Source organism: Pituophis catenifer, unplaced genomic scaffold (genome assembly GCF_029215685.1).
Source record: "Pituophis catenifer annectens isolate HBS135680 unplaced genomic scaffold, rPitCat1.0.hap2 SCAF_4, whole genome shotgun sequence".
Lineage (NCBI taxonomy): Eukaryota > Metazoa > Chordata > Lepidosauria > Squamata > Colubridae > Pituophis > Pituophis catenifer.
The window spans coordinates 107086504-107109610 of record NW_027256884.1 but is presented as its reverse complement, the minus strand read 5'-3'; the positions used below and the strand labels follow the sequence as shown (position 1 = coordinate 107109610).

Sequence of the window (23107 nt, the reverse complement as noted above, 5' to 3'; positions counted from 1 at the left end):
CGAGGACTCTTTTTTCGCGGGTGACGGTTTCAAGAGGACTCGCCGGAAGTTGCACCAGGCCTGAGCCGGCCTTGAACGCGCTGCAAACGTCGCTTGGAAAGCGCAGCGGGCGGTTTTTCGAGGGAGGATTGACCCGACGTGGCTTTCGCGGGCTAAATGCGTGGAGACCCAAGAAGGTGAGCTGAACCCTTAAATCGTGCCCGGGTTACAGGTTTCCTTGGAGAGGAGGGGGGGAAGGGAGTCCGTGCTCCCGTTTTGCTACTCCCAGTTTTCACCAGGTTGCTGCGTGGTCTGGCGTCACCACGAGTAGCAGCGTGTTCTATATATACGGTGTAAGTGATTCCTTTGCCTGCGGTCCTCCACGGGTAGAGAAACCGGGCTTGGTGCATGCTGGAACACGGGTTTCATTGTGTTCCTGCACTGTCGTGTGTGCAGGTAGCTTTGGGCATAAGCAGCTAGGACGGGGAAGGAGTTTTCACCAGCATCAGTGTTCAAGATGTTCAATGTTCAAGTGTTCAGCTCTGTCCGACTGCAACTTCCAGAAGTTTCTGAGATTAGCTGGGGTCTCAGAGTTGCAATTCCGTGCACCTGGAGTTCATCGGGTGGGTGAAAACTCACCTGTCTTTTTTTCCCCCCATATGGAAGCCAGGTGTTGGCGTGAATCTTTTAAAGGAGAGCCAGGAATTCCCCGAAAGTAAACTCAATTGAACTCCATAGGATTGACTTCTGCACACCTGGTTTATACACGAGACAGGATTCCACTGTTTTGCCAATTCCATCCTTGATATGCAGTGTATTTTTAAACAGCAACATTATTTTGGTTATGGTAAATGGCTATGGAGATTCTCAATCATCCAGGTCATGGTTGTCTCAAAAAGCAACTAGACTGCCTTTATTTTTCCTTGAAGACGTTTCGCTTTTCATCCAAGAAACTTCATCAGTTCTAACTGGATGGTGGTGGGATTGGAAGGATTAGCATCTATCAGAACGAATCCTTCTATCCTCCCAGCACATCCAGTCAGAGCTGATGAAACTTCTTGGATGAGAAGCAAAACATCTTAAAAAGAAAAATAAAGTCCAGTTACCTTTTTAAAAAGCACCTTTGAAACTATCCTGGTTAAAATATTTTTAAATTATATATATACTGCTCAAAAAAATAAAGGGAACACAAGCAGAAGACATCTGAGATCTGAATGAATAAAATAGCCTTATTAAATACTTTGTTCTTTACATACAGTAGTTTATACACTGCTCAAACAACTAAAAGGAACACAAAACTACTGTATGTAATGAACAAAGTATTTAATAAGGCTGTTTCATTCATTCAGATCTCGGATGTCTTCTGCTTGTGTTCCCTTTATTTTTTTAAACAGTGTAATTATGTATACTGACCTTGTATCAGAAATTTCCAGAGAAATATCTAATTATAAGTGAAACTTGGAGGACTTCAATTAAAAAATGATTATTGTGGACCTATTACATGGCGCATAAACATGTTGAAGAATACCCTTTTGTTTTTAGCATATGACTAGTATGCATTGTTTTTACGATACTTTATCATGATATTAGTACTTACTTTTGTTCAATTCTATATCCTTTAGTTTGGAGCACTTTAATAAGGGTATAACATATTTTCTAAAGGCAATTTCACCACTGCATATTTACTACCTGTTTCTTGGTTATCATTGTGCTAATATAACAGTAATGAGCCTTGGTAGTACAGTGGTCTAAAGCACCCTGTTATTAAGACCAGCTGCCTGCAATTACTGCAGGTTCGAATCTCGCCAGGCTCAAGGTTGACTCAGCCTTCCATCCTTTCTAAGGTAGGTAAATTGAGGACCCAGTTGTGGGGGCAATAAGCTGACTTTGTATAAATATACAAAAGGATGAAGGCTATTGCTTAGCACATTGTAAGCCGCCCTGAGTCTCCGGAGAAGGGCGGCATATAAATCAAATTTAAAAAAAAAAAAATGAGGACAGACATCATATTGCTTCAGTGATGGTTAGACAATGCTTTTAAGTGATTAAGTGGTAAATGTGTAGCACAAAGGAAGCTGGAAACAGGTACAAATAGTATTTTGTGCTATATGATTTTAATGGTATGAAATTGAATTCTTTGAATGCTGATTTATTCAATATGCAGGTAGTCCTCAATTTACAGCCACAATTGCAATTGTCATAAATATGAACCAGTTTGCCAAGTGTCCAAATTTTGATCGTGCAACGGTCGTAAGTGTAAAATACGGTCATAAGTTATTTTTTCAATACCATTGTAACTTTGAATGGTCACTAAACTAATGGTTATAAGTCGGGAATACCTGTAATAGCTATTTATGTGTTTATGAAGTATATTCCTTTTCAGTTGCACAGTACTACTACTTAATCTGAACTGCAGAAAACTTTCAAGGAAATTAATACCCTTCAGTATGTTTTATATCAATGTACATACAGAATAATTGTACTTAATCTATGAAAATTTATAGCACCGTGTAGCCATATTCATTAATCCATAATATTTTCATATTGTTTAGCACAGAATAGGATTAATAGTACAGTTGTGATTCTTTGTCATCAGGGACATAGGCAAACATATTTGCTGTTTTCTGTCATGTGTATGTTCTCATGATATTTATTTGTATAAATGCTTTCCTTTATGTGGTAATAAAGTACATTATTATATAAAACTGAGTGGAACCAATTCAGATAGCAACCATAATACTGAAATTGATTAAACATATCTGAAAATGGCATTTCTTAACATGCATCCCAAACATTATTACATTGGAGCAGTGACATTCTAATTCATCCTTCCCATGCCAGAAAGTGCATTAAAGGTGATTGGATTTTTAATATTTCATAGCATTCTTCATGAAACTATTGTGCTTGTTTTTCATATCCAACATCACTGTTTTTCACTTCCTTTAATTGTTCATTGTGTTCCACTGTGATAGGCTGCCAATTTATGTTAAGAAGCTCCAGTATAGCCATGTTATCTAACTTATTGTCACGCGCGCGCACACACACAATATACTAGGATATAGTAGAAATCGCTGTGGTTCAATATGTACAAGATAAATATTTGTCAGTGTGTTTCAGGTAGATACTTTGTTTAATCTATAGTGATGATGATATTTGTAGTATTTTCTGTCAGAAGTTCGCAAAGAAAGAATTGTAGCCTATGAGTTGGAGATAAATAATGCTAATTTTAATCAAAATGTTTTTCTCCAAACTGTAGTTTTGTATCTCAACCTTCAGGCTTCCAGAACTAGCACTGATGATGTTACCTAGTAAGGGTAATGAAACCCTGCAAGAAAACAAGCAAGCTCAGAGAGCACCAAGGACTCCTCATTTCAACCCTGAGCTACACATATTCTCCTTTACCTTCCAGCTTTGCCCAGTTTCTATAACAACAAAGTGTAGAGACAATACTCTTTTTAACATAGTAGTAGAGTTGTAACATCGAAATATTTATTTTTATTTTATTTTATTTATTAAATTTATATACTACCCTACTCCCAAAGGACTCAGGGCGGTGAAGAGCCAAGAGATAAAATACACATAATACAAATGTTAAAAAACCATTTAAAAATACATTAAACACTTTGGCCCATGAACAAATTTAAAACACCCCAGTTTATAAAACAAATTTAAAACAATTTAAAAGGGAGGTTAGGCCAGACCAGCCTGCTGGAATAAGAATGTTTTGAGGGCACAGCAGAAAGTGCGCAAATCCGGGATCCTCCGTATCTCTGGGGGGAGCTCGTTCCAGATGGTAGGTGTCTCCCCCTGGGGGCTGCCAGTTGACATTGTTTGGCCGACGACACCCTGAGAAGACCCTCTCTATGGGAGCGTACTGGTCGGTGAGAGGATACTGGTGGCAGAAGGCGGTTTCGTAGGTATCCCGGTCCTAAGCCATGGAGCGCTCTAAAGGTGGTAACGAAAACCTTGAAGCGCACCCGGAAGACCACCGGGAGCCAGTGCAGCTCACGTAGGAGGGGAGTAACATGGGAGTGCCACGTCGCTCCCATAACCACCCGCGCGGCCGCATTCCAGCTGGAGCCTCCGGGTGCTCCTCAAGGGGAGCCCCATGTAGAGAGCATTGCAGTAGTCCAGGCGGGAAGTGACGAGGGCATGAGTGACCGTATGTAACGAGTCCCAATCCAGAAAGGGACACAACTGGCGGATCAGGTGAACCTGATAGAAAGTGCTCCCGGCCACAGCCGTCAAATGCTCTTCTAAAGACAGCCATGAGTCCAGGAGGACACCCAAGTTGTGAGCCCTCTCCGTGTGGGCCAACGACTCGCCCCCAATAGTCAGTGATGGCACCAACTGACTATATCGGGACGTCGGAAACCACAGCCACTCGGTCTTGGATGGGTTGAGCCTGTTTCTCCCCATCCAGATCCGTACGGCCTCCAGGCACTGGGACATCACTTCAAGGGCATCATTGGGGTGATCCGGGATGGAGATGTACAGCTGAGTGTCATCAGCGTACTGATGATACTTCACCCTGAAACGGATGATCTCACCCAGCGGCTTCACATAAATGTTGAACAGAAGGGGCGAGAGGACCGACCTCTGTGGCACCCCACATACCCCTGTGGCACCCCTGTGGCCTTGAGGTCGACCTCTGCCCCCCTGTCAACACAGACTGCGACCTGTCGGAGAGAAAGGAGAAATATAAATATAAATATAAAGAAATATAAAAAGCATAGCTCCTCTAATTTGAATTCTTAAGTCAATATGGCACAGGACAATCTTTATATGAAGAATCAAAATCTCAGTAGACTTATAGTTTAAAGAGTCTTACCTTGTCCATTAGTTTGGATTTCTTGGAGCTGCAACCATTCCTCAGGAGAAATGAAGAAATACTGCTCTCCCACACAGACATGATTGCAAGGTCATGCTTGCCATTACATTGTGCTATGAATTATCTGTGCGTAGAGCATCTTAGTGTTACAGTTTTCATTTGCTGTGCATTGTGTGTACTTTTTGCACTAAACACCTTGCAACAAGGATATTGCATATGCACCAATAGACGAAAGAACTATACATCATGAGTATTAATTTACTTATAATAGTCATATATGAAAGATTGATAGTTTTATATATTTATTCAATTTACAGTTTTTTTCCTATTTCATTGAACAGCAATCCCCAGTTTCTCAAATAACTTTCATTTTTATCAGTTGACATCTATATCAAGTGATGTCATTTATTTTGATCATCATGATTTTATATTTATACATTGATGCCACTTCCTGTGTTTTTCTTTTGCAAAATATATACATGTATTTTTTAGAACAATTGTTCCTGTTCATATTCCTGATTTATGATGAAAATCATAATGAATATGGAACCAATCACATTCCAGATGTCAGCTCTTAAAGGAAATAAGAAATAATGCACATAGATTTGGTATCCTGCTGCAGAATAGGGCAATATTGCATCTGTGTATAAGACAAATAAGAGTTTCACATTTTTCACATACAAAAATGAGTAAGTAATAAATAATAAGGCAGCAGCAGGCAGAATTTCTATTTATGGTCAGCCAATCTATATTAGAGAGGTTGTTGGAGTAATCTATCTCAGAGATATATGTATTTCCATATCTAATGCCTGGCATTGTGTATACATATACTGCATTTGTGAGTGCCATAGCATCAAGAACTTCAAAACCTCAGCCAGATATTTCAAGTACATCTAGATCTGATGCTTAGTTGAATGTATGTATTAATACATATCTTATCCTCTGTCTTTATCTTTTCAAATGTGTACAGAATTTGGAAGCTAATTTGGATAAGCCCAATGTACCTTCATAGGCATACGAATGTTCCTATTTTCATTTTTCTCCTATATAATTATTTTTAAGTTTAATGTTTTCTTTTTAAATAATATATTGAAACCTATAAGATTTCCTTGGAAATAAAAACAAGAAAAAAAGTATGTGTGTGTATGCTTGTATATCACCATATTAAGACAGACATTAGTTTACCCTTAACCATGGAAGCTCATTTGATAAAGCCAAGCTGTTTTGAGGAAACATTAGAGGAGGGAATGCTGTGCATGTCATTTTGAACTCCTGAAAGAATGCATGCTATTTCAGGGATAGCCTATTAGATATTTTGTTTTAGAACTTCAATGGTTTGTCATTGACCATGTTTATTGGAATAGAGTCCAAAATAGGTGGAGGAAGCCTGTTAATTATCTCTAGACTATCTGAACTAAATAGTTCTTAGTAAGTTCCAGTTCATATTTCTTTCTTAAGCACGTAGTTTATATGTGAAACAGGCAATAGATAAACCTGGTTAAGGATTCTATGTACATTCTTTCATGTTTATATGCACAACCTAAGTATACATTTTATTCAAAATTGTTGAATAAAACAAATGTGGCAGTGGCATTTAGGCACTCTTAATGCATATATTGCATTTACTCACTCATATACTGCAATTAATATGGCATTAATTGCAGTATATGATAGTTCTGCAAGCAATGAATGCATTTTACCAAAGACAGATTGATTTATATAAGTAAACACTTCATAAGAAGAACACTTAATAGAGTTTTGGTAGTAATAATAAAATAATGAGCTCTAAAGCTTCTAAATTAATTTAGATATTTTAAATAGTTTTACTTAAAATATCAGTTTTACAGGACTGAGGAAAATATTACCTCAATGTAAATGTACTTCTTAGGTTCCTAGTTCCTCTTATGTTTAATTTTCGAGATACATTTGCTGTTCTCTTGATTATTTTATAGTCCTGCGTTATTCTACAGCCTCCCTATGATTATTTGTGTCCCTCCCTTTTTCACATTTCTTGTAGCTGTACTGCATTATATAATCCTTTTTAAAGTTACCTTGAAATCCTGATCATTATATTGGAGCTCTTGTAATGCTACACCATAATTAACGTTCATTAAAGCTAACAAGAAAATGATATGAAGCTAAAGATGTGACCACAAGCCTTCCTAAGCATAGTCCTAAAAAGCTGGTAGTATTGTGTGCCATCATGCATATTTATATCACATATTCCTGGGATAAGCAGAACTGGATCAGGATCAGCTGTCACTTGATTGTTAGGAGTCTTAAGGAATGAAGATGTCAACTGTCATCAGCTTCCTGATGTAATTAACATTCTTATGGAGAGAAAAACATCACTCTCCTTCTAGATGAGACAAGAGCTCTGCACTGAACAAACTGAGGCCAGTTCTTCCTGTGATACCCTGCCTGATGTTCTCTGCTTTATACAGAAAGATGTATGCCATCTCCACCTTCTCTAATTGGTGGAAGTGCAGGACAGCAGGTTCTCCCCAGACCCTTCTTGATCATCAGGAATCTTTTTCTGAAATAGAGTGCTCTTCCCACTTGTATTTAGCTGGGGTTTGCCCTCTTGTATCTTGCTGGGGTTCGCCCTCTTGTATCTTGCTGGGGTTCTTGCAAAAAGGTTTGATTATAGGAGGAGTGGGTCTCAAAAAAAGGAGCTGAGGGTATTACTCGAGCGCCTGTGAGTTAGAGGAACAGGGCTATTGGGCCACACGAAATCTAGCATACAATGTAGGTGATTCTTTCTGCCCAACAGCATTGCATTAATAGGACAAAATGTGAAGTCCTCATGCATTTGGATCTGATAAAGAGCATAGGTAGTGATTGAAACATTCTTGTTTGTAAACACAGATGAAATGCAGTAGTATTTTAAAGAGCGTTGAGGTGATTAATTCACCTGTTTTGTAAGAGATGTACATTTCTAAGTTTAGTTAGGTGGTATATCTCCATTGTAGTGTATATCACATTTTCCTACTCTATTCTTTGTTATTTATTTTGATATATACAGTAATTAAGCACCGTCCTCTTATCCCATTCCCACACATTTCTTCTAGACTATGCTTTCTAAGAATTGCTATGAGAAAAATGCTTATGTAACTTTTTTTCTGTCCACTTTTTATTTTTCAGGATATATGGAAAGAAATCCTTAGGACTTGAAAATGTTACAAGTGACATGGTAATTTAGCCAGTGCCTGAGAAATGATGGATTCCCAGAAGATTGGAAATGGTTTGCAAGTGACTGATATAGGGACATCTGCACTCCACATGGTGGGGTATTTGGGAAAAGTCAGTTCAGTTCTTTTTCACATTGTGCAAAGTTCCTTCTCAATTTTGAGATTTTTTTTTTTAAAAAAAATGATTTTACAGGTCTAATTTTAATATATGACCTCTTAATTTCTTATAAAAATATTTTTTCCACGGAAATCTTACTGAAATGGCGAAAGATTTACTATTTTCAGATCTTAGTACAAATATATGTGAAAATATTTGTTCTACTTGATGAAATTTACAAGAGTTCAGAATTATAGTAATGTGTTATGCTCTATATAAATACAAGTGAACATTCTATAAAAGTCAAATGATCAATGATATGAATTGTTCTAACATTTATTTGTTTTACTGTTATTGATGTCAAATTCAGTGTTGCATTTTATAAAAATTATTTTGTAGCATTTTGATCTTTCAGCTCAATACATGTGTTATCTGGTATTAATCTTTTCAGAATTGTAATTCTGAAGAAACTCCAGATGGATGCTGCCCAGCCTGTAAAAGGATTGGTTTGATGCGACACATAAGAAAATACCACATCAATTTTGAAGAATCTATTTTTCTGTGTGAAAATCCACAGGTATTTCAGTAGTTTGGGAAGTTATTGACTTAAAGTTTGTCTAACATTTCTATATTCTGTCCTCCTTAATCTGGATGCCTTTTGTGATAAACCGGATAATTATTGTTGTACTTCATCACTGAGTAGTTCACAGACAAGAATATCAACTATCTAGGTTCTATTAAGGTCGAGCATGATACCTTTCAGCAAAATGGTTTTCAAGAAAATCTACATATAGTGAGTGATATGATGTACAATATGAAAGGAAACTCATTTGAAAGCAAAGAACCCATTCCACTCCTATTATCTGTAGCATTCTTAGACTTCATAGATAATTTATAGATTAGTCTGCTTAGTATACCTAAAGTTATAACGTCTCTTGATTTTTAAATGTAAAATAGTGTAGCTAATTTTTAGACACGTTTTTATATTAATTAGCATTGATAAATCTGTGGATTTGTTTAATTCCCCAACCCATTTTGTAAGTCCCAGAATTACTTTCCCCAATTTACGTAGATGGTATATAAAATAAAAACTAAAACTGATATTTAAAGTCTAAGATAAATTTAATGTGCTTATGTTGAGTTTAATTTTCCTAGACCACTCACAATACAAAATAGTTGGCCCTTTTCCGTAAGCGAAGGAATCCTTAGCTTCCCTCCCTCCTCTTATGCCCCTCATGTGGTTAAGCATCTCTTAACTTATGGATATTAAATGTCTGCTTCAGTCCCTGCTTACCTCAGGTATATCTGTGAACATGAATCCTGCCTTTTACTACTCGCACCCTAAAGTTTTATAGATAAAAAAAAGTTTATCAGAAAAAGAAGAATCCTTTATGGAGCCTTCACAGTGTTTGGAATTGTAGAGGCATGTTAGCACAAAAAATAAATTACAAGAAGAAGAAGGAAGAACCCGAAAAGAAGGACGTATTGGCTCTTCTGATATTAAACCCATTCCCATCATTTACTTGTCAGAGTAGACTGGAACACTCAGTGAGAAAGAGGCAATGGTACCACTCTGGTTGTGGATAAAGACATGAAAAAAGTTTGCAGCAATGAAAGGGAAGGCAGGTTAATCAGTAGAAAGAAAGAAAAAAACTAAAAAAGAGGGTGGCTAGAGCCTGCAGTCTGTAAAGTTTAACCTTGATTCAAGGAAACTAGAAATATCCTCCATTTATGTGGAGTTCAGGAAGGAACCAGTAGCAGAATTGTATTTCTAAGCACACAGATGTCTAGAAAAGTAACACTTAAAAATAGCCTTCAAAAAAACGCTACCTTCCCCACCTCATAAATAATTTTAAACAGACAGTCCATGCAAAGGAAATACTTTTATAGATTTGTTGCTGTGCAGTATCAGGGATGCTTTTTTGAGGAAAAAAATTTGTATCAGAGAACAGTACTGTTTAGAATAGACAAGGATTTTAATAGTTTTTAATTGGATGCCTAATTTCTGTACAGGAAGTCCTCTACTTTTAGTTACACTTCCAAGTTACAACGGCACTGGAAAAAGTAACTTATGACTGGTCCTCACGCTTACAACTATTGTAGCTTCCCCACGATCACGTGATCAAAGTTTGGGCACTTGGCAACCATATCTTCATGACAGTTGCCCCAGGGTCATGTGATCACCATTCGTAACCTTCCCAGGTGGATTCATTTAATGACCATGTGATTCACTTAACTTAACAACAACTAAACAATTTGCTTAAAAAGAGCTCTGGTGGCTCAGCAGACTAATTAACATCCACTTACATCTGCTGCCTGCAGTTATTGCAAGTTCAAATCTCACCAGGCTCAAGGTTGACTCAGCCTTCCATCCTTTCTAAGGTAGGTAAAATGAGGACCCAGATTATGGGGGCAATAAACTGACTTTGTATAAATATACAAAAGTATGAAGGCTATTGCTTAACTCATTGTAAGCCGCCCTGAGTCTCCGGAGAAGGGCGGCATATAAATCAAATTAAAAAAAAAAAAAGTGTGGCAGAAAAGGTCATAAAATCAGATGTGACTCACTTAACAACTGCCTTGCTTAGCAAAGAAAATTCTAGTCCAAATTGTGGTTGTAAGTTGAGGACTATGACTGTAGTTAATATTTCTGTGACTGTTTCTCCATTTCATTCCTGAAATGTGCATCATATGCTGTTAATCTACTGAGACTAAATGTAAATGTAATGTCTTTGTTTTGCTTTTATTTCAGTGCATTTACCCTCTAGGGTCTGCACCACTAAGCACTATTATAATTCCCAGTGATGCAAAAGGTTATTCATCTCAGGGCACTTGTGGGAAAAGAAAGTTATTTGGCACAAACCTATTGACCTCTTCTATTGAACCATGCTTAAAATTGATTAGGACTGATGACTTGATGGACACTGAGGAGACATTAAGATCTGATCTTATTCCCAACTGCAATGGAAATAATCTAATTAGAACTCGGTCAGGGCAGTCTGATTTTTCAGAAGCCAAGCAGCCAACTTTTTCTGATGAAGCTGAATCCATCAACCAGAAAATGGGCTTGGGAGCTCAAGAACACTCACCAGAAGTCCTCAGTGTGCAAACACAGCTATTGTCAGCCCCTGAGATGGCTCCATCAGTGTCTCAGGATCTACAACAAAGCAAATCATCTCTGCAAGAGCCTTTGTCGCTTCAGTGGAGAAATGCACATGCTCTCTGCTGGTTAGATTGCATTCTGTCAATACTGGTACATTTGGAAACATTAAGAATTCTGACCGGACTCTCCCAAAACATGTCGGTAATCCAGAGTCTGGTCACAAAATATAACGAAGCTGCTGCACTTGTGAACACTTGCCAAAGGGGTAAGCCCAATCTGGGAGCAGGAGGTTGTTTATTTTGGAGACATGTTACTTATATATTGTGGTATATATAAAAAGTAAAAATTGTTGTAATAGGGTTTATGGTATCCTTGTTTCCCTCTGGAATCAGATTTGTTTCTAGAATGTCCAGCAACCTTTAATACTGGGAAATGAAAATTTAGGATTCTTAAAAACCTTAGAATAATCAAATCAGCTCTAATGAAAGCTGGTCAGTTAAAAAGCTGTTAAGCTTTATTATTTTTTTTGTGGGTCTCATTTCCACTTTCACATGCCATTCTTACCATCTCTATCCTACTCCCTAAATAAACATATATTCCTAAAGCGCCATGTTTGCTGATCACTTTGCCATCCAGTATTAGCATCCTATGACCAGATAAAATACAAATATAATGGTACTTTGATATTGAACATAATTTTCATTTAATCCTGTCATGACCTTGAATTTGTCCCAATGTAGCAAATATGCCTGGCATATAATTAATGTTCAGATTGATCTTTTGGAAATTCTTCCTACATCTATTTATCTGCTAAAGAGCCCCTAAATGTTTGATAAGGAAATCCAGGCACATTAGAATGGATTCTGGGATATCTTTCAGGTATCTTTGAACAAGAGTGAGGACAAAACATAGCACCTCTCTGGCCTCCTCATTTTATAAAGAATGATTATTAGTATTTGCAAACATTTTTCAATAATGCTAATATATCAGTAATCCTGTTTTTCTAATGGGTGACTAGGGAAATATCGGATCAATTTTTGTAGGATCCTAAGTTTCCTCAGAGTGCTATTTAAAAAGCATTTCATAAGAGCAGAATACAAATTTGTCTTTGGCAAGCATATTAACTAATAGTTCTTATGCAGCTTCCAGTCAGCATATTTTCTGATGGCTGCGGGAACCAAATTATGTAGCAAGCTATTTTCCTTATAAATATCTGCAATGCTGAACTGTATCTAGTTCATTACTGAAATGAGGTGTTTTGGGGGGAAAAGGATATTGATTAGCAAACTATTTTGTACAGATGAACTTGCTTCAGAAGTTCCTTTGGATGTTTTGTCAAGAGCTGAATCCCATTTAAATGAAATTAGGAATACCATATTTCTCCAACTTCAGCCATTGCTTGGGTGTAAATTTGGTAAGTAATTGCTAAAATGTGTATTTCTGTGAGGGGTTTTAGTTTGTTTTGCAAACTGGGGAGAAGAACGATTAAACAGTGAACTGCATTTTTAACCACTGCAATTTGCTTTCTTACATGTTCTCCCCTTCCCCAATTCTTTTGATAGAGCAGCAGAAGAAACATTATGAGTTATATATTAATATATATACTATAACATACTAAACTTGATCTGTTCATTAGCTGGAAACTTGATTATATTTGTCATTAATTTCTATGGTCAGTGTTTATATTCTTGCTACTTTCTGAGCCGTGTATTACTTACCTACTCTAAATCAGTCCACACAGCCAGCTTTCTTCATCTCATGAGGGTCGACCATTTGGTCCTGGAAAACACTCAAACTCAGCATGAAGACATGAGCTAATATTTTAGTCACTAGTATCTAATATCTGAATATTGAGCGGTATGCTTCCTTTGAATATAAAGAATTTTGAGTTTCAGTTTAGTACATAGGAAGCAGCCATTTATTGAGACAAAAAGTAGATTTTTCTTGCTTATCCATACACCCATTAGCAGTAGCACACTGGGATTTTCAGATGAGTCTTTCCTGGTTCTGTATAAAGATGGTAGGGATTAATTCTGAAACATTTTTGAAAGCAAACCTTGTGTTTGTACAAGGCTGAATGTGGGGAAATCCTGGATAATGAAAACAAAGTAATGAACTATGGCATTTGCCACCAATCATCACATTGCTCTCTTAGACCAGATGACTATGGACAAGTTGATGAAAAAGGTGCTAGTCATGATAGCTGTATATTACCTCCACTTTCAGAAGCACTGTTCCTCTGGATATCAGTTGCTAGGGAACCTGAACAGAAAGGTGCAGAAGTACTAACGTTTCTGGGCTTCTTGAAGGGAATAGAACTGTTTTTTGACTCAATGCAGTATTGTTGTTTTAAGCATTGGTGAAAAGGCAGAGAAATCATTTGAATATTGAAATAGTAAACAGGAATTGATAGTGCTATCCTGCCTTGCTAGATAGTTTTGCACTTTAGGAGCTCAAGACACTTCATTCTTTCCAGACCCTAGATGTAAGACACACTGTAAGCAGCGTTGTTTGAGACAGCAAAGTATGGTTTCTACTGCTTCTACAAAACAGTGTCAAACTCCACAGAGACTAGTTTGTAACTGTTCAAATTGACAAAGAAGGAAAAGGAAGAAGGAACTGTTTAGTGCAAGGAAAGAAAGAAAAATGATCAAATGTGAGCCCCAAGAGTCCTTTATATTTAATTCTTGTAGCACCATATCCTAACTTTGGCATTAGCTGTACCAGCACTGTAATAATATTAATATTAATAAGTGGAACAACTTGCCTGCAGAAGTTGTGAATGCTCCAACACTGGAAATTCTTAAGAAGATGTTGGATAACCATTTGTCTGAAGTGGTGTAGGGTTTCCTGCCTGGGCTAGGAAACCTCCAAGGTCCCTTCCAACTCTGTTATTCTATTCTATTCTAATATAAAATAAAGTATGTAGTTGATGAATTCCCAGAATGTTGGCTAACATTAGCAAGTAATTTTCTGTTTAGTAAGCTAGTCAGTTTTCTACTTTTTATTCTGCATCAGCAAAAGGGTGTATATGAAGAGTAGAATTAGATCTTTTAAGTAACTGGGTTTTTTTTTGTTTTCTTATATACGAACATAACATACACTGTACTGTACTGTACTATTACTTTATATCTGTAAAGCAGTGTGAAGCTACAACTTTATAAGAATTTGGCAGGATTTCTTCAACTGAAGTTTATTTAATTTATTTGCCACCCATCTTGCCATGGGGCTACTCTGGGTGGCTTACAACAATAAAACAGGTGGGGAGGGGAGATAACAAAATGTAAACATTTTGACAATCGCAAAGGAATAGAACAATAAAAATAATGGAAGTACAATAATATGAAATTAAGATGTGTGGAGGGAGAGCAGGAAGCACAGGAGGGAGGTGGGGTCAGTTAATTAGTCCAGGAGCCCCCTCCCAGTGATGTACTCCCCTATTTACATAATGTAAAGTTTATAGTGTCAGTTTCTGAAAAAAATGTATTTTAGTTTTTCGTCATTAGAAAGCACGATGTGTAATCTGTAGTCCGAATGTCTACTTGCAGATCTTTCTAACTAGAGAGATTTATATTAAATATAGATGTATCAATGCCTTTGATCCTTTCATCTCTTATCCTTTCATTATATGAACCATCGGCAATATATACTATGCATGTTACAGTAATATAAACTGGTTCAGAAATACTTGTTAGGAAAAGAATTGGCTCTTACAATTTCTTAACACTTAAAACACATTTTTAGAGAATAGAGTATAAGTATATTTAGAATTATATTCTTCACATCTCATTTGAAATGATCAACATTACATGTATTACAACTACATTTTTGTCTTGTGTTTTTCTTCAAAGGGGAGGAAGAAAGTCCAGTTTTTGCTTTTCCATTACTTCTGCGGAAAGATCCTCATATAGAGAATCTCTTTCTCCATTCTTTCTCCTGGAAGTTTGAATGTTTGCAGTGCGGCTACCATATCAACAATAGGTTAGTTTCTTTTAAGTTCTGCACTTCCTTCCTCCTTGGTATAACCATGCATTTCAATCAGTATTTCACAAATAATACATTATACAGGCAGAAGAGGGCAGTTGTGAGCATGTGATTTGCCTCCTGGGCATCTTGAGTCACAGCTCTGAAACAGCATAACCTTTTGCTGTTATATTTGAGAGAGGTTGAGTTTTTATTCTTGCCATTCAGGATTTATCCTAACTGATGTTATTGTATGCATTGAGACATAAACATAATTTTTAAAAATGTCTTAGTATATGTTTTCTCTCAGCATAAAATAGGAAGCCAATTACAGGTGGTAACTTCATCCTGAACTTCCCTTCAGTGTTAGCCTAAATTTACATCTTAGTTCAATCATTTTATTTATGATGGTCAAATCAATTCTTACTATCCCAGATTAGCATTCATATTTAGCTCTGCTGGATTCTGCTCTTTAAACTAAAGCAAAACATAAAGGATGAAGAAAAAATAAGGTATAAAATAGCAGGCGGGAAAACAAATACATTGAGACTACATATACATAAAAGTACAGTAATTTTCAGAAAAATCAAACACCCATATTCAATATTTTGATGCAGAAAACCCCATAATTTAATAGATGAAGGCATCTATTAAAAACTTAAATTTTCAAAGAGATAATTTGTACCAATTTGATTATTACCCATCTAAAATCTAAAGTAGTCGTAATTGATATGAGATTTATACAGTTCTGTATCTTGATGGTTAAATTTTTATGTGTTTCTGAAATAGAAGTAAAATAGCTTTATTTTACAAAAAAATTCAGGTGGATTTATTGAGTTCAATCTCAAATTATCCCTCCAGAGCTTAAAATTCCAGAAGATACAACTTTTATAATATTGAATAGTGTCTGAAGTAAATGTGCACCATTCTTTAAATATTAATTGTCCCAACTGATGACATCCTGTAAATATAGGAATAAATTAGTAAACATGTTTTATTTGAATATATATTCATTTTATTTTTAGCTGTCAGCAGGCAATGACAACGTTTACAAATATAATCCCAGAGTGGCACCCACTGAATGCTGTTCATGTTGCTCCCTGTAATAAGTGTAATCACACATCTCAAAGAAGAAAAATGGTTTTAGAAAAGTAAGTGAGAATTTTATTATAATCCCCTAATGAGATAAAACTACATCAGTAGTTGGTAAGCGATAATAAGTGACAGCTAATGTAAATTTTTAAGATCTGTATTTATGTCTTCTTGATTTCATAGTTGGGAGCATTATTGTTTGTATTCATCTATTAAGCCAAGCCATACCATATTTTTCACAGTGCATTCTATATTACTCTTAACTGTAATTTATTCAGTAAATCATGGTTAACTAACGTGGCTTAACATAATGTGTTAATTCAGTTCTTGAATGACATTATATAAAGAAGTCAGTTAGGAAACGTATCTTCTTAAGAGTCTGCTCTTTAACAATTCTAAGTTACAATAACATCCCAAATAAAATTATATAAATTGTATTCATTTATATAATCTCACTTGAGGTGTGATTGCCAAATGTTTTGCATTCCTTAAGGTCTTTGTGAAAACTCATAGAAAGGTTACTGATATTTAGCTTTTAATCCCACTGCATGTTTTCAGTTTTGGTGAAGTAATTAACACCAGGGATATTTTTTACTTCTAAAATCACAAATTGTTATGTTTATTTGGTAGGATCTCCTCACTTCTGATGGTGCATTTTGTTGAAGGCTTGCCACATAACAATTTGATGGCCTACTCATTTCAGTTTCAAGAATATTCATATCAAGTAACAGCTGTGATTCAATATCAGAAGGCAAAGCACTTCATAACCTGGATCCTGACTTCAGATGGTAAGGATACTATTCCCCATATCAGCGTTATCCTTCTTAAATATCCATCTATCTGAATTGGCTAGTAATACCAACAGTCAGGATAGGATGGGATGGGATGGGATGGGATGGGATAGGATGGGATAGGATGGATAGGATAGGGATTATAGGAATAGGAATAGAATAGAAATAGAAATAGAAATAGAATAGCTCTGAGGGAGAAGAACTTGTGGCTCAGAGGTTAATACAACTGCCTAATATGCAGGCAGCTCACGTTCGAATCCGAGTAAGGGTATGGCTAGCTGATGAGAGCTAAATAGCTTGAAATAGATCTATACCAGTCTCCCTTTATTTCTTTATCAGCAAATATAAATTTGGTATAAAATGGTTTGTCGTGAATGCGATTGCTTGAGGGCTCCTAGATTGGAGCTGAAAGGCGAAAGGGAAGCAGTATGCTCCTTCCCATATTGGGGTAACCCAGGTGCTTCGATAGAAAAACTATATATATATAAAATAAATATAAAATAATATAAAATATAAATAATAATACAATGGTATCTGAGGCACATTTGGAGGAGACCAAGGGTTACAGAAATATAAAAGACATTTTAGGAGCATAAAGATCGGGGGGGGGATCAAAAGTGATAAAGGAGGGGGGGTGAATTAGCCTGAGAACATTGCCCCAAAATAGTGAGTGTGATGGTGAAGAAAGATCAAGAGCATCCTTCAAAGAGGCTGGCTTGAAATGAAAATATTCTATAAATCCCTCCTGCTAGCTCCCCACCCACTACACAGACACACACACAGACACACACACACAAACAGAGTCCTTGGCTTACAGCAGTTCATTTAGTGACCATTCGAAGTTACAGTGACACTGAAATAAGTGATTTATGACCACTTTTCACATTTACAACTGTTGCAGCATCCCGGACTCATGTGATCACTTTTTGTGACCTTCTCACAAGCAGTCAATGGGGAAGCCAGATTCACTTAACATCCCTTGTTACTAACTTAACGATTGCAGTGATTCACTTAACAACTGTGTCAAGAAAGGTCATAAAATGGGGCAAAGCTCACTTAACAAATGTCTTGCTTAGCAATGGAAATTCTGAGCTCAGTTTTGATCATAAGTTGAGAGCTACTTGTCATGTCTCTTAGGATGTCAGTTCACAATTTCCTTACTGGCATTTTGGGCACGATTGTGGTCATAAGTCGAGGACTACCTGTATGTAACTGTTTATCCCTTTCATGTAATAATTCAACCTGTATCGGGTGAAATCCAGCAGGTTCTGACAGGTTCCGGAGAACCTGTAGCAGAAATTTTGACCAGTTCGGAGAACCGGTAGCAGAAATTATGACCAGTTCGGAAAACCGGCAAATACCACCTCTGGCTGGCCCCAGAGTAGGGTGGGAATGGAAATTTTGCAGCATCCTTCCCCCAGGAATGGGGTGGGAATGGAGATTTTGCAGTATCCTTCCCCTGCCAAGCCCACCAAGTCATGCCCACCAAGCCACACCACGCCCACAGAACCGATAGTAAAAAAAAATTTGGATTTCACCACTGACCTGTATGTAGTACAGGACTACCTGTATGTATCCGTTTATCCCTTTCATATGATAATACGATGCTTCAAAGTACATGGGAAACAACCTTCCAAATAATTCCTGCATCAACACGTCTTTACATAGTTTCTAGTCAGAGCCAACCTCGTGGAACTTAAAGTCCAAAGAAGAGTTTGTAGGTGTGTAGGGACTAGTTTAGTATTTCTTTCTTGGTTTAATTGTATACAATATATAAAGATCTTTAGGGTAAATCTTCAGAGCAAGCCAAATCTAATTAGATTTTAGCTTGTTTTTTCTGATTTTTTGCATTCACAGAAATAGCTACCTATCTCAAAGAAGCAGAAAGCTCGCCCTACTTGAAGAAAATTAAAAGTAATAAAGTTAAAGGCACATCTTTTTGTGTGAATTACCTGATAACCACCTGTGCTTAATGGAGACTTACAGGAGACTTTAAATAAATTATAAGCAACAATTTTCTTGATCTCCCTTGGTGAGGACCAAGCCTCCAAGCAGACAAGCAGAGATGGCCTTGCAAAATATCAAATAATGATGTTTTTCTATTGAGACTCTCGATGGAATATTTGCGATTTACGTAGATGTTTGGGGAGGGAGAAAACATTTGAAAGTGACTCAAAACTTTTGTAGACCTATTAATAATTGTGATTTATATGAGACGCATATATTGCATAAGGTATAATCCAATGTCAATAAATAAGCCACAAGCTTTTATTGTGAGAATTCAATAAAAAATATTTTGAAATCTTGGGGGCATTATGATTGGCTAACTGGTTTTCAGTTAAATCATGGAAACATGGTTAGTGGTTGACTGGCTATTCCTAGTTCTCTATCAAATTCCTAGAGCTGCAAATCAATAGGTATAGAGGAAGAATGAAAAAAGAAACCAGATATATTTCAGTACACATAGTTCAAAATTATCCATTTTCAACAAACCATGCATAAATTATAGTTGAACATAGACATATTCAGTGAGTATTAAAGATTAGTTTATCTGAAATGAATGATAAGAAATGTACCCTAATATTCTGAATTGTTCATATTTTATTTTTTAGGAATATGGCTTGAGTGTGATGACTTAAAAGGTTCATTCTCCAGAAGACACCATAACTTTGGGGTTCCTTCTGCAGAAATACATATTGTCATTTGGGAAAGAAAGCCGCCACAAATGACCAACTATCTGGATTTACAAGTTGATGAAACAATGGCAGCACAATCAAAAACTCCAGTTAAACACTCCAATGATGAAACTGCAGAGAGTGTACCTTTAACTTGTCACGAGGCAGTTGACATGCTGAACACACATATAGAGGAAATAGAAAATTTAGCAAGCAGTCAGAAAAATAATTTGCTTCATGGCTTGGACAACCTATCTGATGATGATGTTGTAACGCTGAATCTTGACTCAGGTGAACAGCTGTTAGAAAATAGACATATAGAAAATAAGCAGATAATCGCAACAAGTCCATTGCAGTTGCAAGAGTTGGATCAGAAAGATATGTGCCCACTTACCCCTGAAGGAGATACTCAAAAGAGAAGTGTAGTGTTAGGAAATACCAGTGCTCCCATGCATGAAGGACAGCCATCTAATGCAAGTAACCTAGTTACTTTAAGTAATGGCAAAATAAATTTCTCATCCGAAATACTATTACCACAAGGGGCAGAAACTGCAGTTACCTTAGTTCCAGTAGAAGAGAGCAGCAATTACCATCCAAAGAATCCTCAGAAAAATACCAGCAAAACAAAATTGGGAAACACTGCCTTGGGAATGTCTAATATAGAGTTCAGTCAAGAAATAAAAATAAATTCTCACATTTCTGTTCCATCTCCCCAATGTCCTACCTTTCACGCATCCAGTACAAATGGAATTAAGCCATCTGTAGCCAGTTGGGTAAATGGCTTACTTGGAAAATATTCTTCCTTTATGCCTAAAAGTGTGGTGGTTCCGAACAAATCAAAAAACTGTAAAAAATCAACGCAAAAAGAAACAAATTCCGGTTCACTTGTTAGGCAAGCAGGCCACTTCGATGGTTTCCAAACTAAATCTTCACAGAAAAGTAAAGTGGTAACATTGCATTCTTCAGGTAGAACTCTTCCAACATCACCTCTGACTACTTTTTCTCTTGCAAACATCCGTGTCAAAAATCTTGTCCCGGACAGAAAAGGTGAAGCTGTAAGTAATAGATCAGCTTCATTGGATGCTTTTACTAAGCAAGATTTGCTGAAAAATGCCCACCATGAAAATCAGAATTTTATACCTGTTGAAAATACTGGGTCATTTATTGATAAAACTCATCAACTACGCTTAACACTTTTACATCAGCTTAAGGCTAAAAAAGAGAAATTAGCTTCACTCGATAAACTGGTAAAAGCTAAGACAAGACACAAAAACTATTGCAAGAAAACTATCAAGGACCAGCCACGAAAACAGATGGGACCCTTGCAGACAGGCTTGTTATATACCCAAGAAATGCAGGCTGATGTTTGGGATACTAAATCTGTTAATTCTCAAAGCACTGACATGTCCCAATGCAGCAGTTCAAATTACGATGACATTTTATCTGAGCTGCTTTTGTCTCCAGCTACAACTGTTGGTTCTTTAGAATTTCCACAGGAAGAGGAATGTAGATACCTGGAAATGGGAGGTGACAATTCAGACCTGCCGATATCTACTGACCAAAATACCAGCCTACAGGCCATAGATAATGACCTTAATTACTTCAGTCCTCGAAAGGAAAATGGACTTGAAGACCACAGAGACCCATCAGCAATCAAATCACCTCTGAAGAAATTCGATTTTGAAAGTTCTGCAAAACAGGATCTTCTGGATGATCTGTTTTCATGTTCATTGAATTCAATAGTAACTAACACTGAAGATTTGCATCACTTTGATGAATCGTTGTTAGTTTGGTGAATTGTGTTTTAACAATTTCAATATTTTTCTTTGGTTGTCTTTAAAAAAGAAATTCAACCTAATTTGCACTTGACTTTATTTAAAATGATTGTTTTTTATATTTTTATTCTTAATAAATTGGGTTTGTTTTTCTGCCTCAAAACCACTATTCGCTGGAAGAGTTAAGACTGATTCTTGTACAAAGTCACAGTGATAAATGTTTGACACTTTAAAAGCCATCGTAATAAAGTAGTATTCACCTAAGATCTCTCATCTATGGCTGAGCTAAAAAATACTCTGCAAGCATCTCTAAAAATGTAGAATACCATGATAATCATGGTATGGTAATTTCATTTCTGATAAACCTCCCTTTTCAAAAGTAGGCCTGCAGGCTAAACTAAAAAATTTAAAGAAGCCGTTTTTTAAAAAAATCATTTCCTGTTCCAGTGAAATGCCTATCTAAAATTTCGGTCTATGTAACAGTGTGAATGAACGTTAATTTATAATCTGTCCTGCCTGTTGTTGTTGTTTTGCTAAACATTAGGCCATAATGCAGATGAATTAGGTTAAGATTTAACTCTGAGAGATTTCTGCTAAAACCTAGGGATCTGTGAACCCTGTAAATCCCCAATCCTTTGAAATGTGGTTTTGAAGTATTAAAGCAACTTCTGAAGTTACAACCATATTTCTTTTTCTTCTATAGCTCTTTGGGTCTAGTGTATTAAATATTCTACCCCATCACCTGCAATACAAGATGGCAATTCCGTTCACACAGACCTGATATAGATAAATACAGATTAATTTTCTTTCTTTTTTAGTTTAATTTCATATCATTACAAATCTTATTGCTTAGTAGATTGTGTGCAATAGGATAGTCATTGTTACTCCTGGTCAGAAAAGTCCACTTTTAAAAGTGCCACACTACTATTTGCAGATTACTAACATCAGGCTTTTTGCAACACTTAGTTAACACAATTTTTACTTCATCATCTCATCCTAAAATTTTGTTTCTTGGATGATAAATATCAAAAATTATAAGAAATATAAATTATGCTTTAGTTTTAATTATTTAGATTACTCCAAGAGATGGCAGCATCTAGCAGTTTGGTTAATTCTGAAAAGAAGTAAATACACATACAAGCATACCTCTAGAAGTAAGTGAGTTAGCCAATCCATTTTCTCCAAAAGATGGGAATTTTGTTGCTAAATAAATACACTTAGTTATGAGCAATCGAGCGTGACCCAATGAAGACTTTGCCTTACTTTCATTGTAGTCTAACTTGATGTTTTAAAAGTACTGTTACCTGATTTTAATATTTTCTTGTGAAAACATTTTACTGGATTTTTTTTTTACTGGCCGCTTGGGCAATTGTGTTTTAATTTGGTTTAATGATTAAACCAAATTAGCAGGCTATAAACCAGGAATATTAATCCCACAATTTCTGAAAGCAAGCTGTTCCACTAGTTAATTGTTCTCACTGTCAGGATATTTCTCTTTAGTTCTCAGTTGGTTCTCACCTTGATTAGTTTCCATCCATTGCTTTTTGTCCTGCTTTCCTGTGCTTTGGAAAATAGGTTGATCCTCTCTCCTTTCTGGCAGCCCCTCAAAT

The 23107-nt window shown here is 36.4% G+C and overlaps 1 protein-coding gene across 2 annotated transcripts; it reads left to right on the top strand.

The window, feature by feature from the left end:
• Positions 1 to 92: 92 nt before the first annotated feature.
• On the top strand, positions 93 to 22177 carry USPL1 (ubiquitin specific peptidase like 1). 2 transcript variants are annotated; one of them, XM_070942814.1, is made up of 9 exons: positions 93 to 176; positions 7955 to 8113; positions 8550 to 8675; positions 10851 to 11466; positions 12502 to 12615; positions 15053 to 15182; positions 16190 to 16315; positions 16887 to 17044; positions 19660 to 22177. In XM_070942814.1, exons 2-9 carry the CDS (start codon positions 8027 to 8029, stop codon positions 21516 to 21518), a joined length of 3216 nt encoding a protein of 1071 aa, XP_070798915.1. In that variant the 5' UTR covers positions 93 to 176; positions 7955 to 8026; the 3' UTR covers positions 21519 to 22177. The 2 variants fall into 2 exon arrangements, with proteins under 2 accessions (XP_070798915.1, XP_070798916.1); XM_070942815.1 differs by lacking the exon at positions 7955 to 8113 and having other exon boundaries at positions 99 to 176.
• Positions 22178 to 23107: the final 930 nt, after the last annotated feature.

Bases quoted from the DNA above. Each gene is read 5' to 3' on its own strand.
- USPL1 (XM_070942814.1), top strand. From the start codon at position 8,027: ATGATGGATTCCCAGAAGATTGGAAATGGTTTGCAAGTGACTGATATA. The intron at 8,676-10,850 runs GTATTTCAGTAG...CTTTTATTTCAG, and splicing joins TTCTGTGTGAAAATCCACAG to TGCATTTACCCTCTAGGGTC. The intron at 12,616-15,052 runs GTAAGTAATTGC...TTTTCTTCAAAG, and splicing joins ATTGCTTGGGTGTAAATTTG to GGGAGGAAGAAAGTCCAGTT.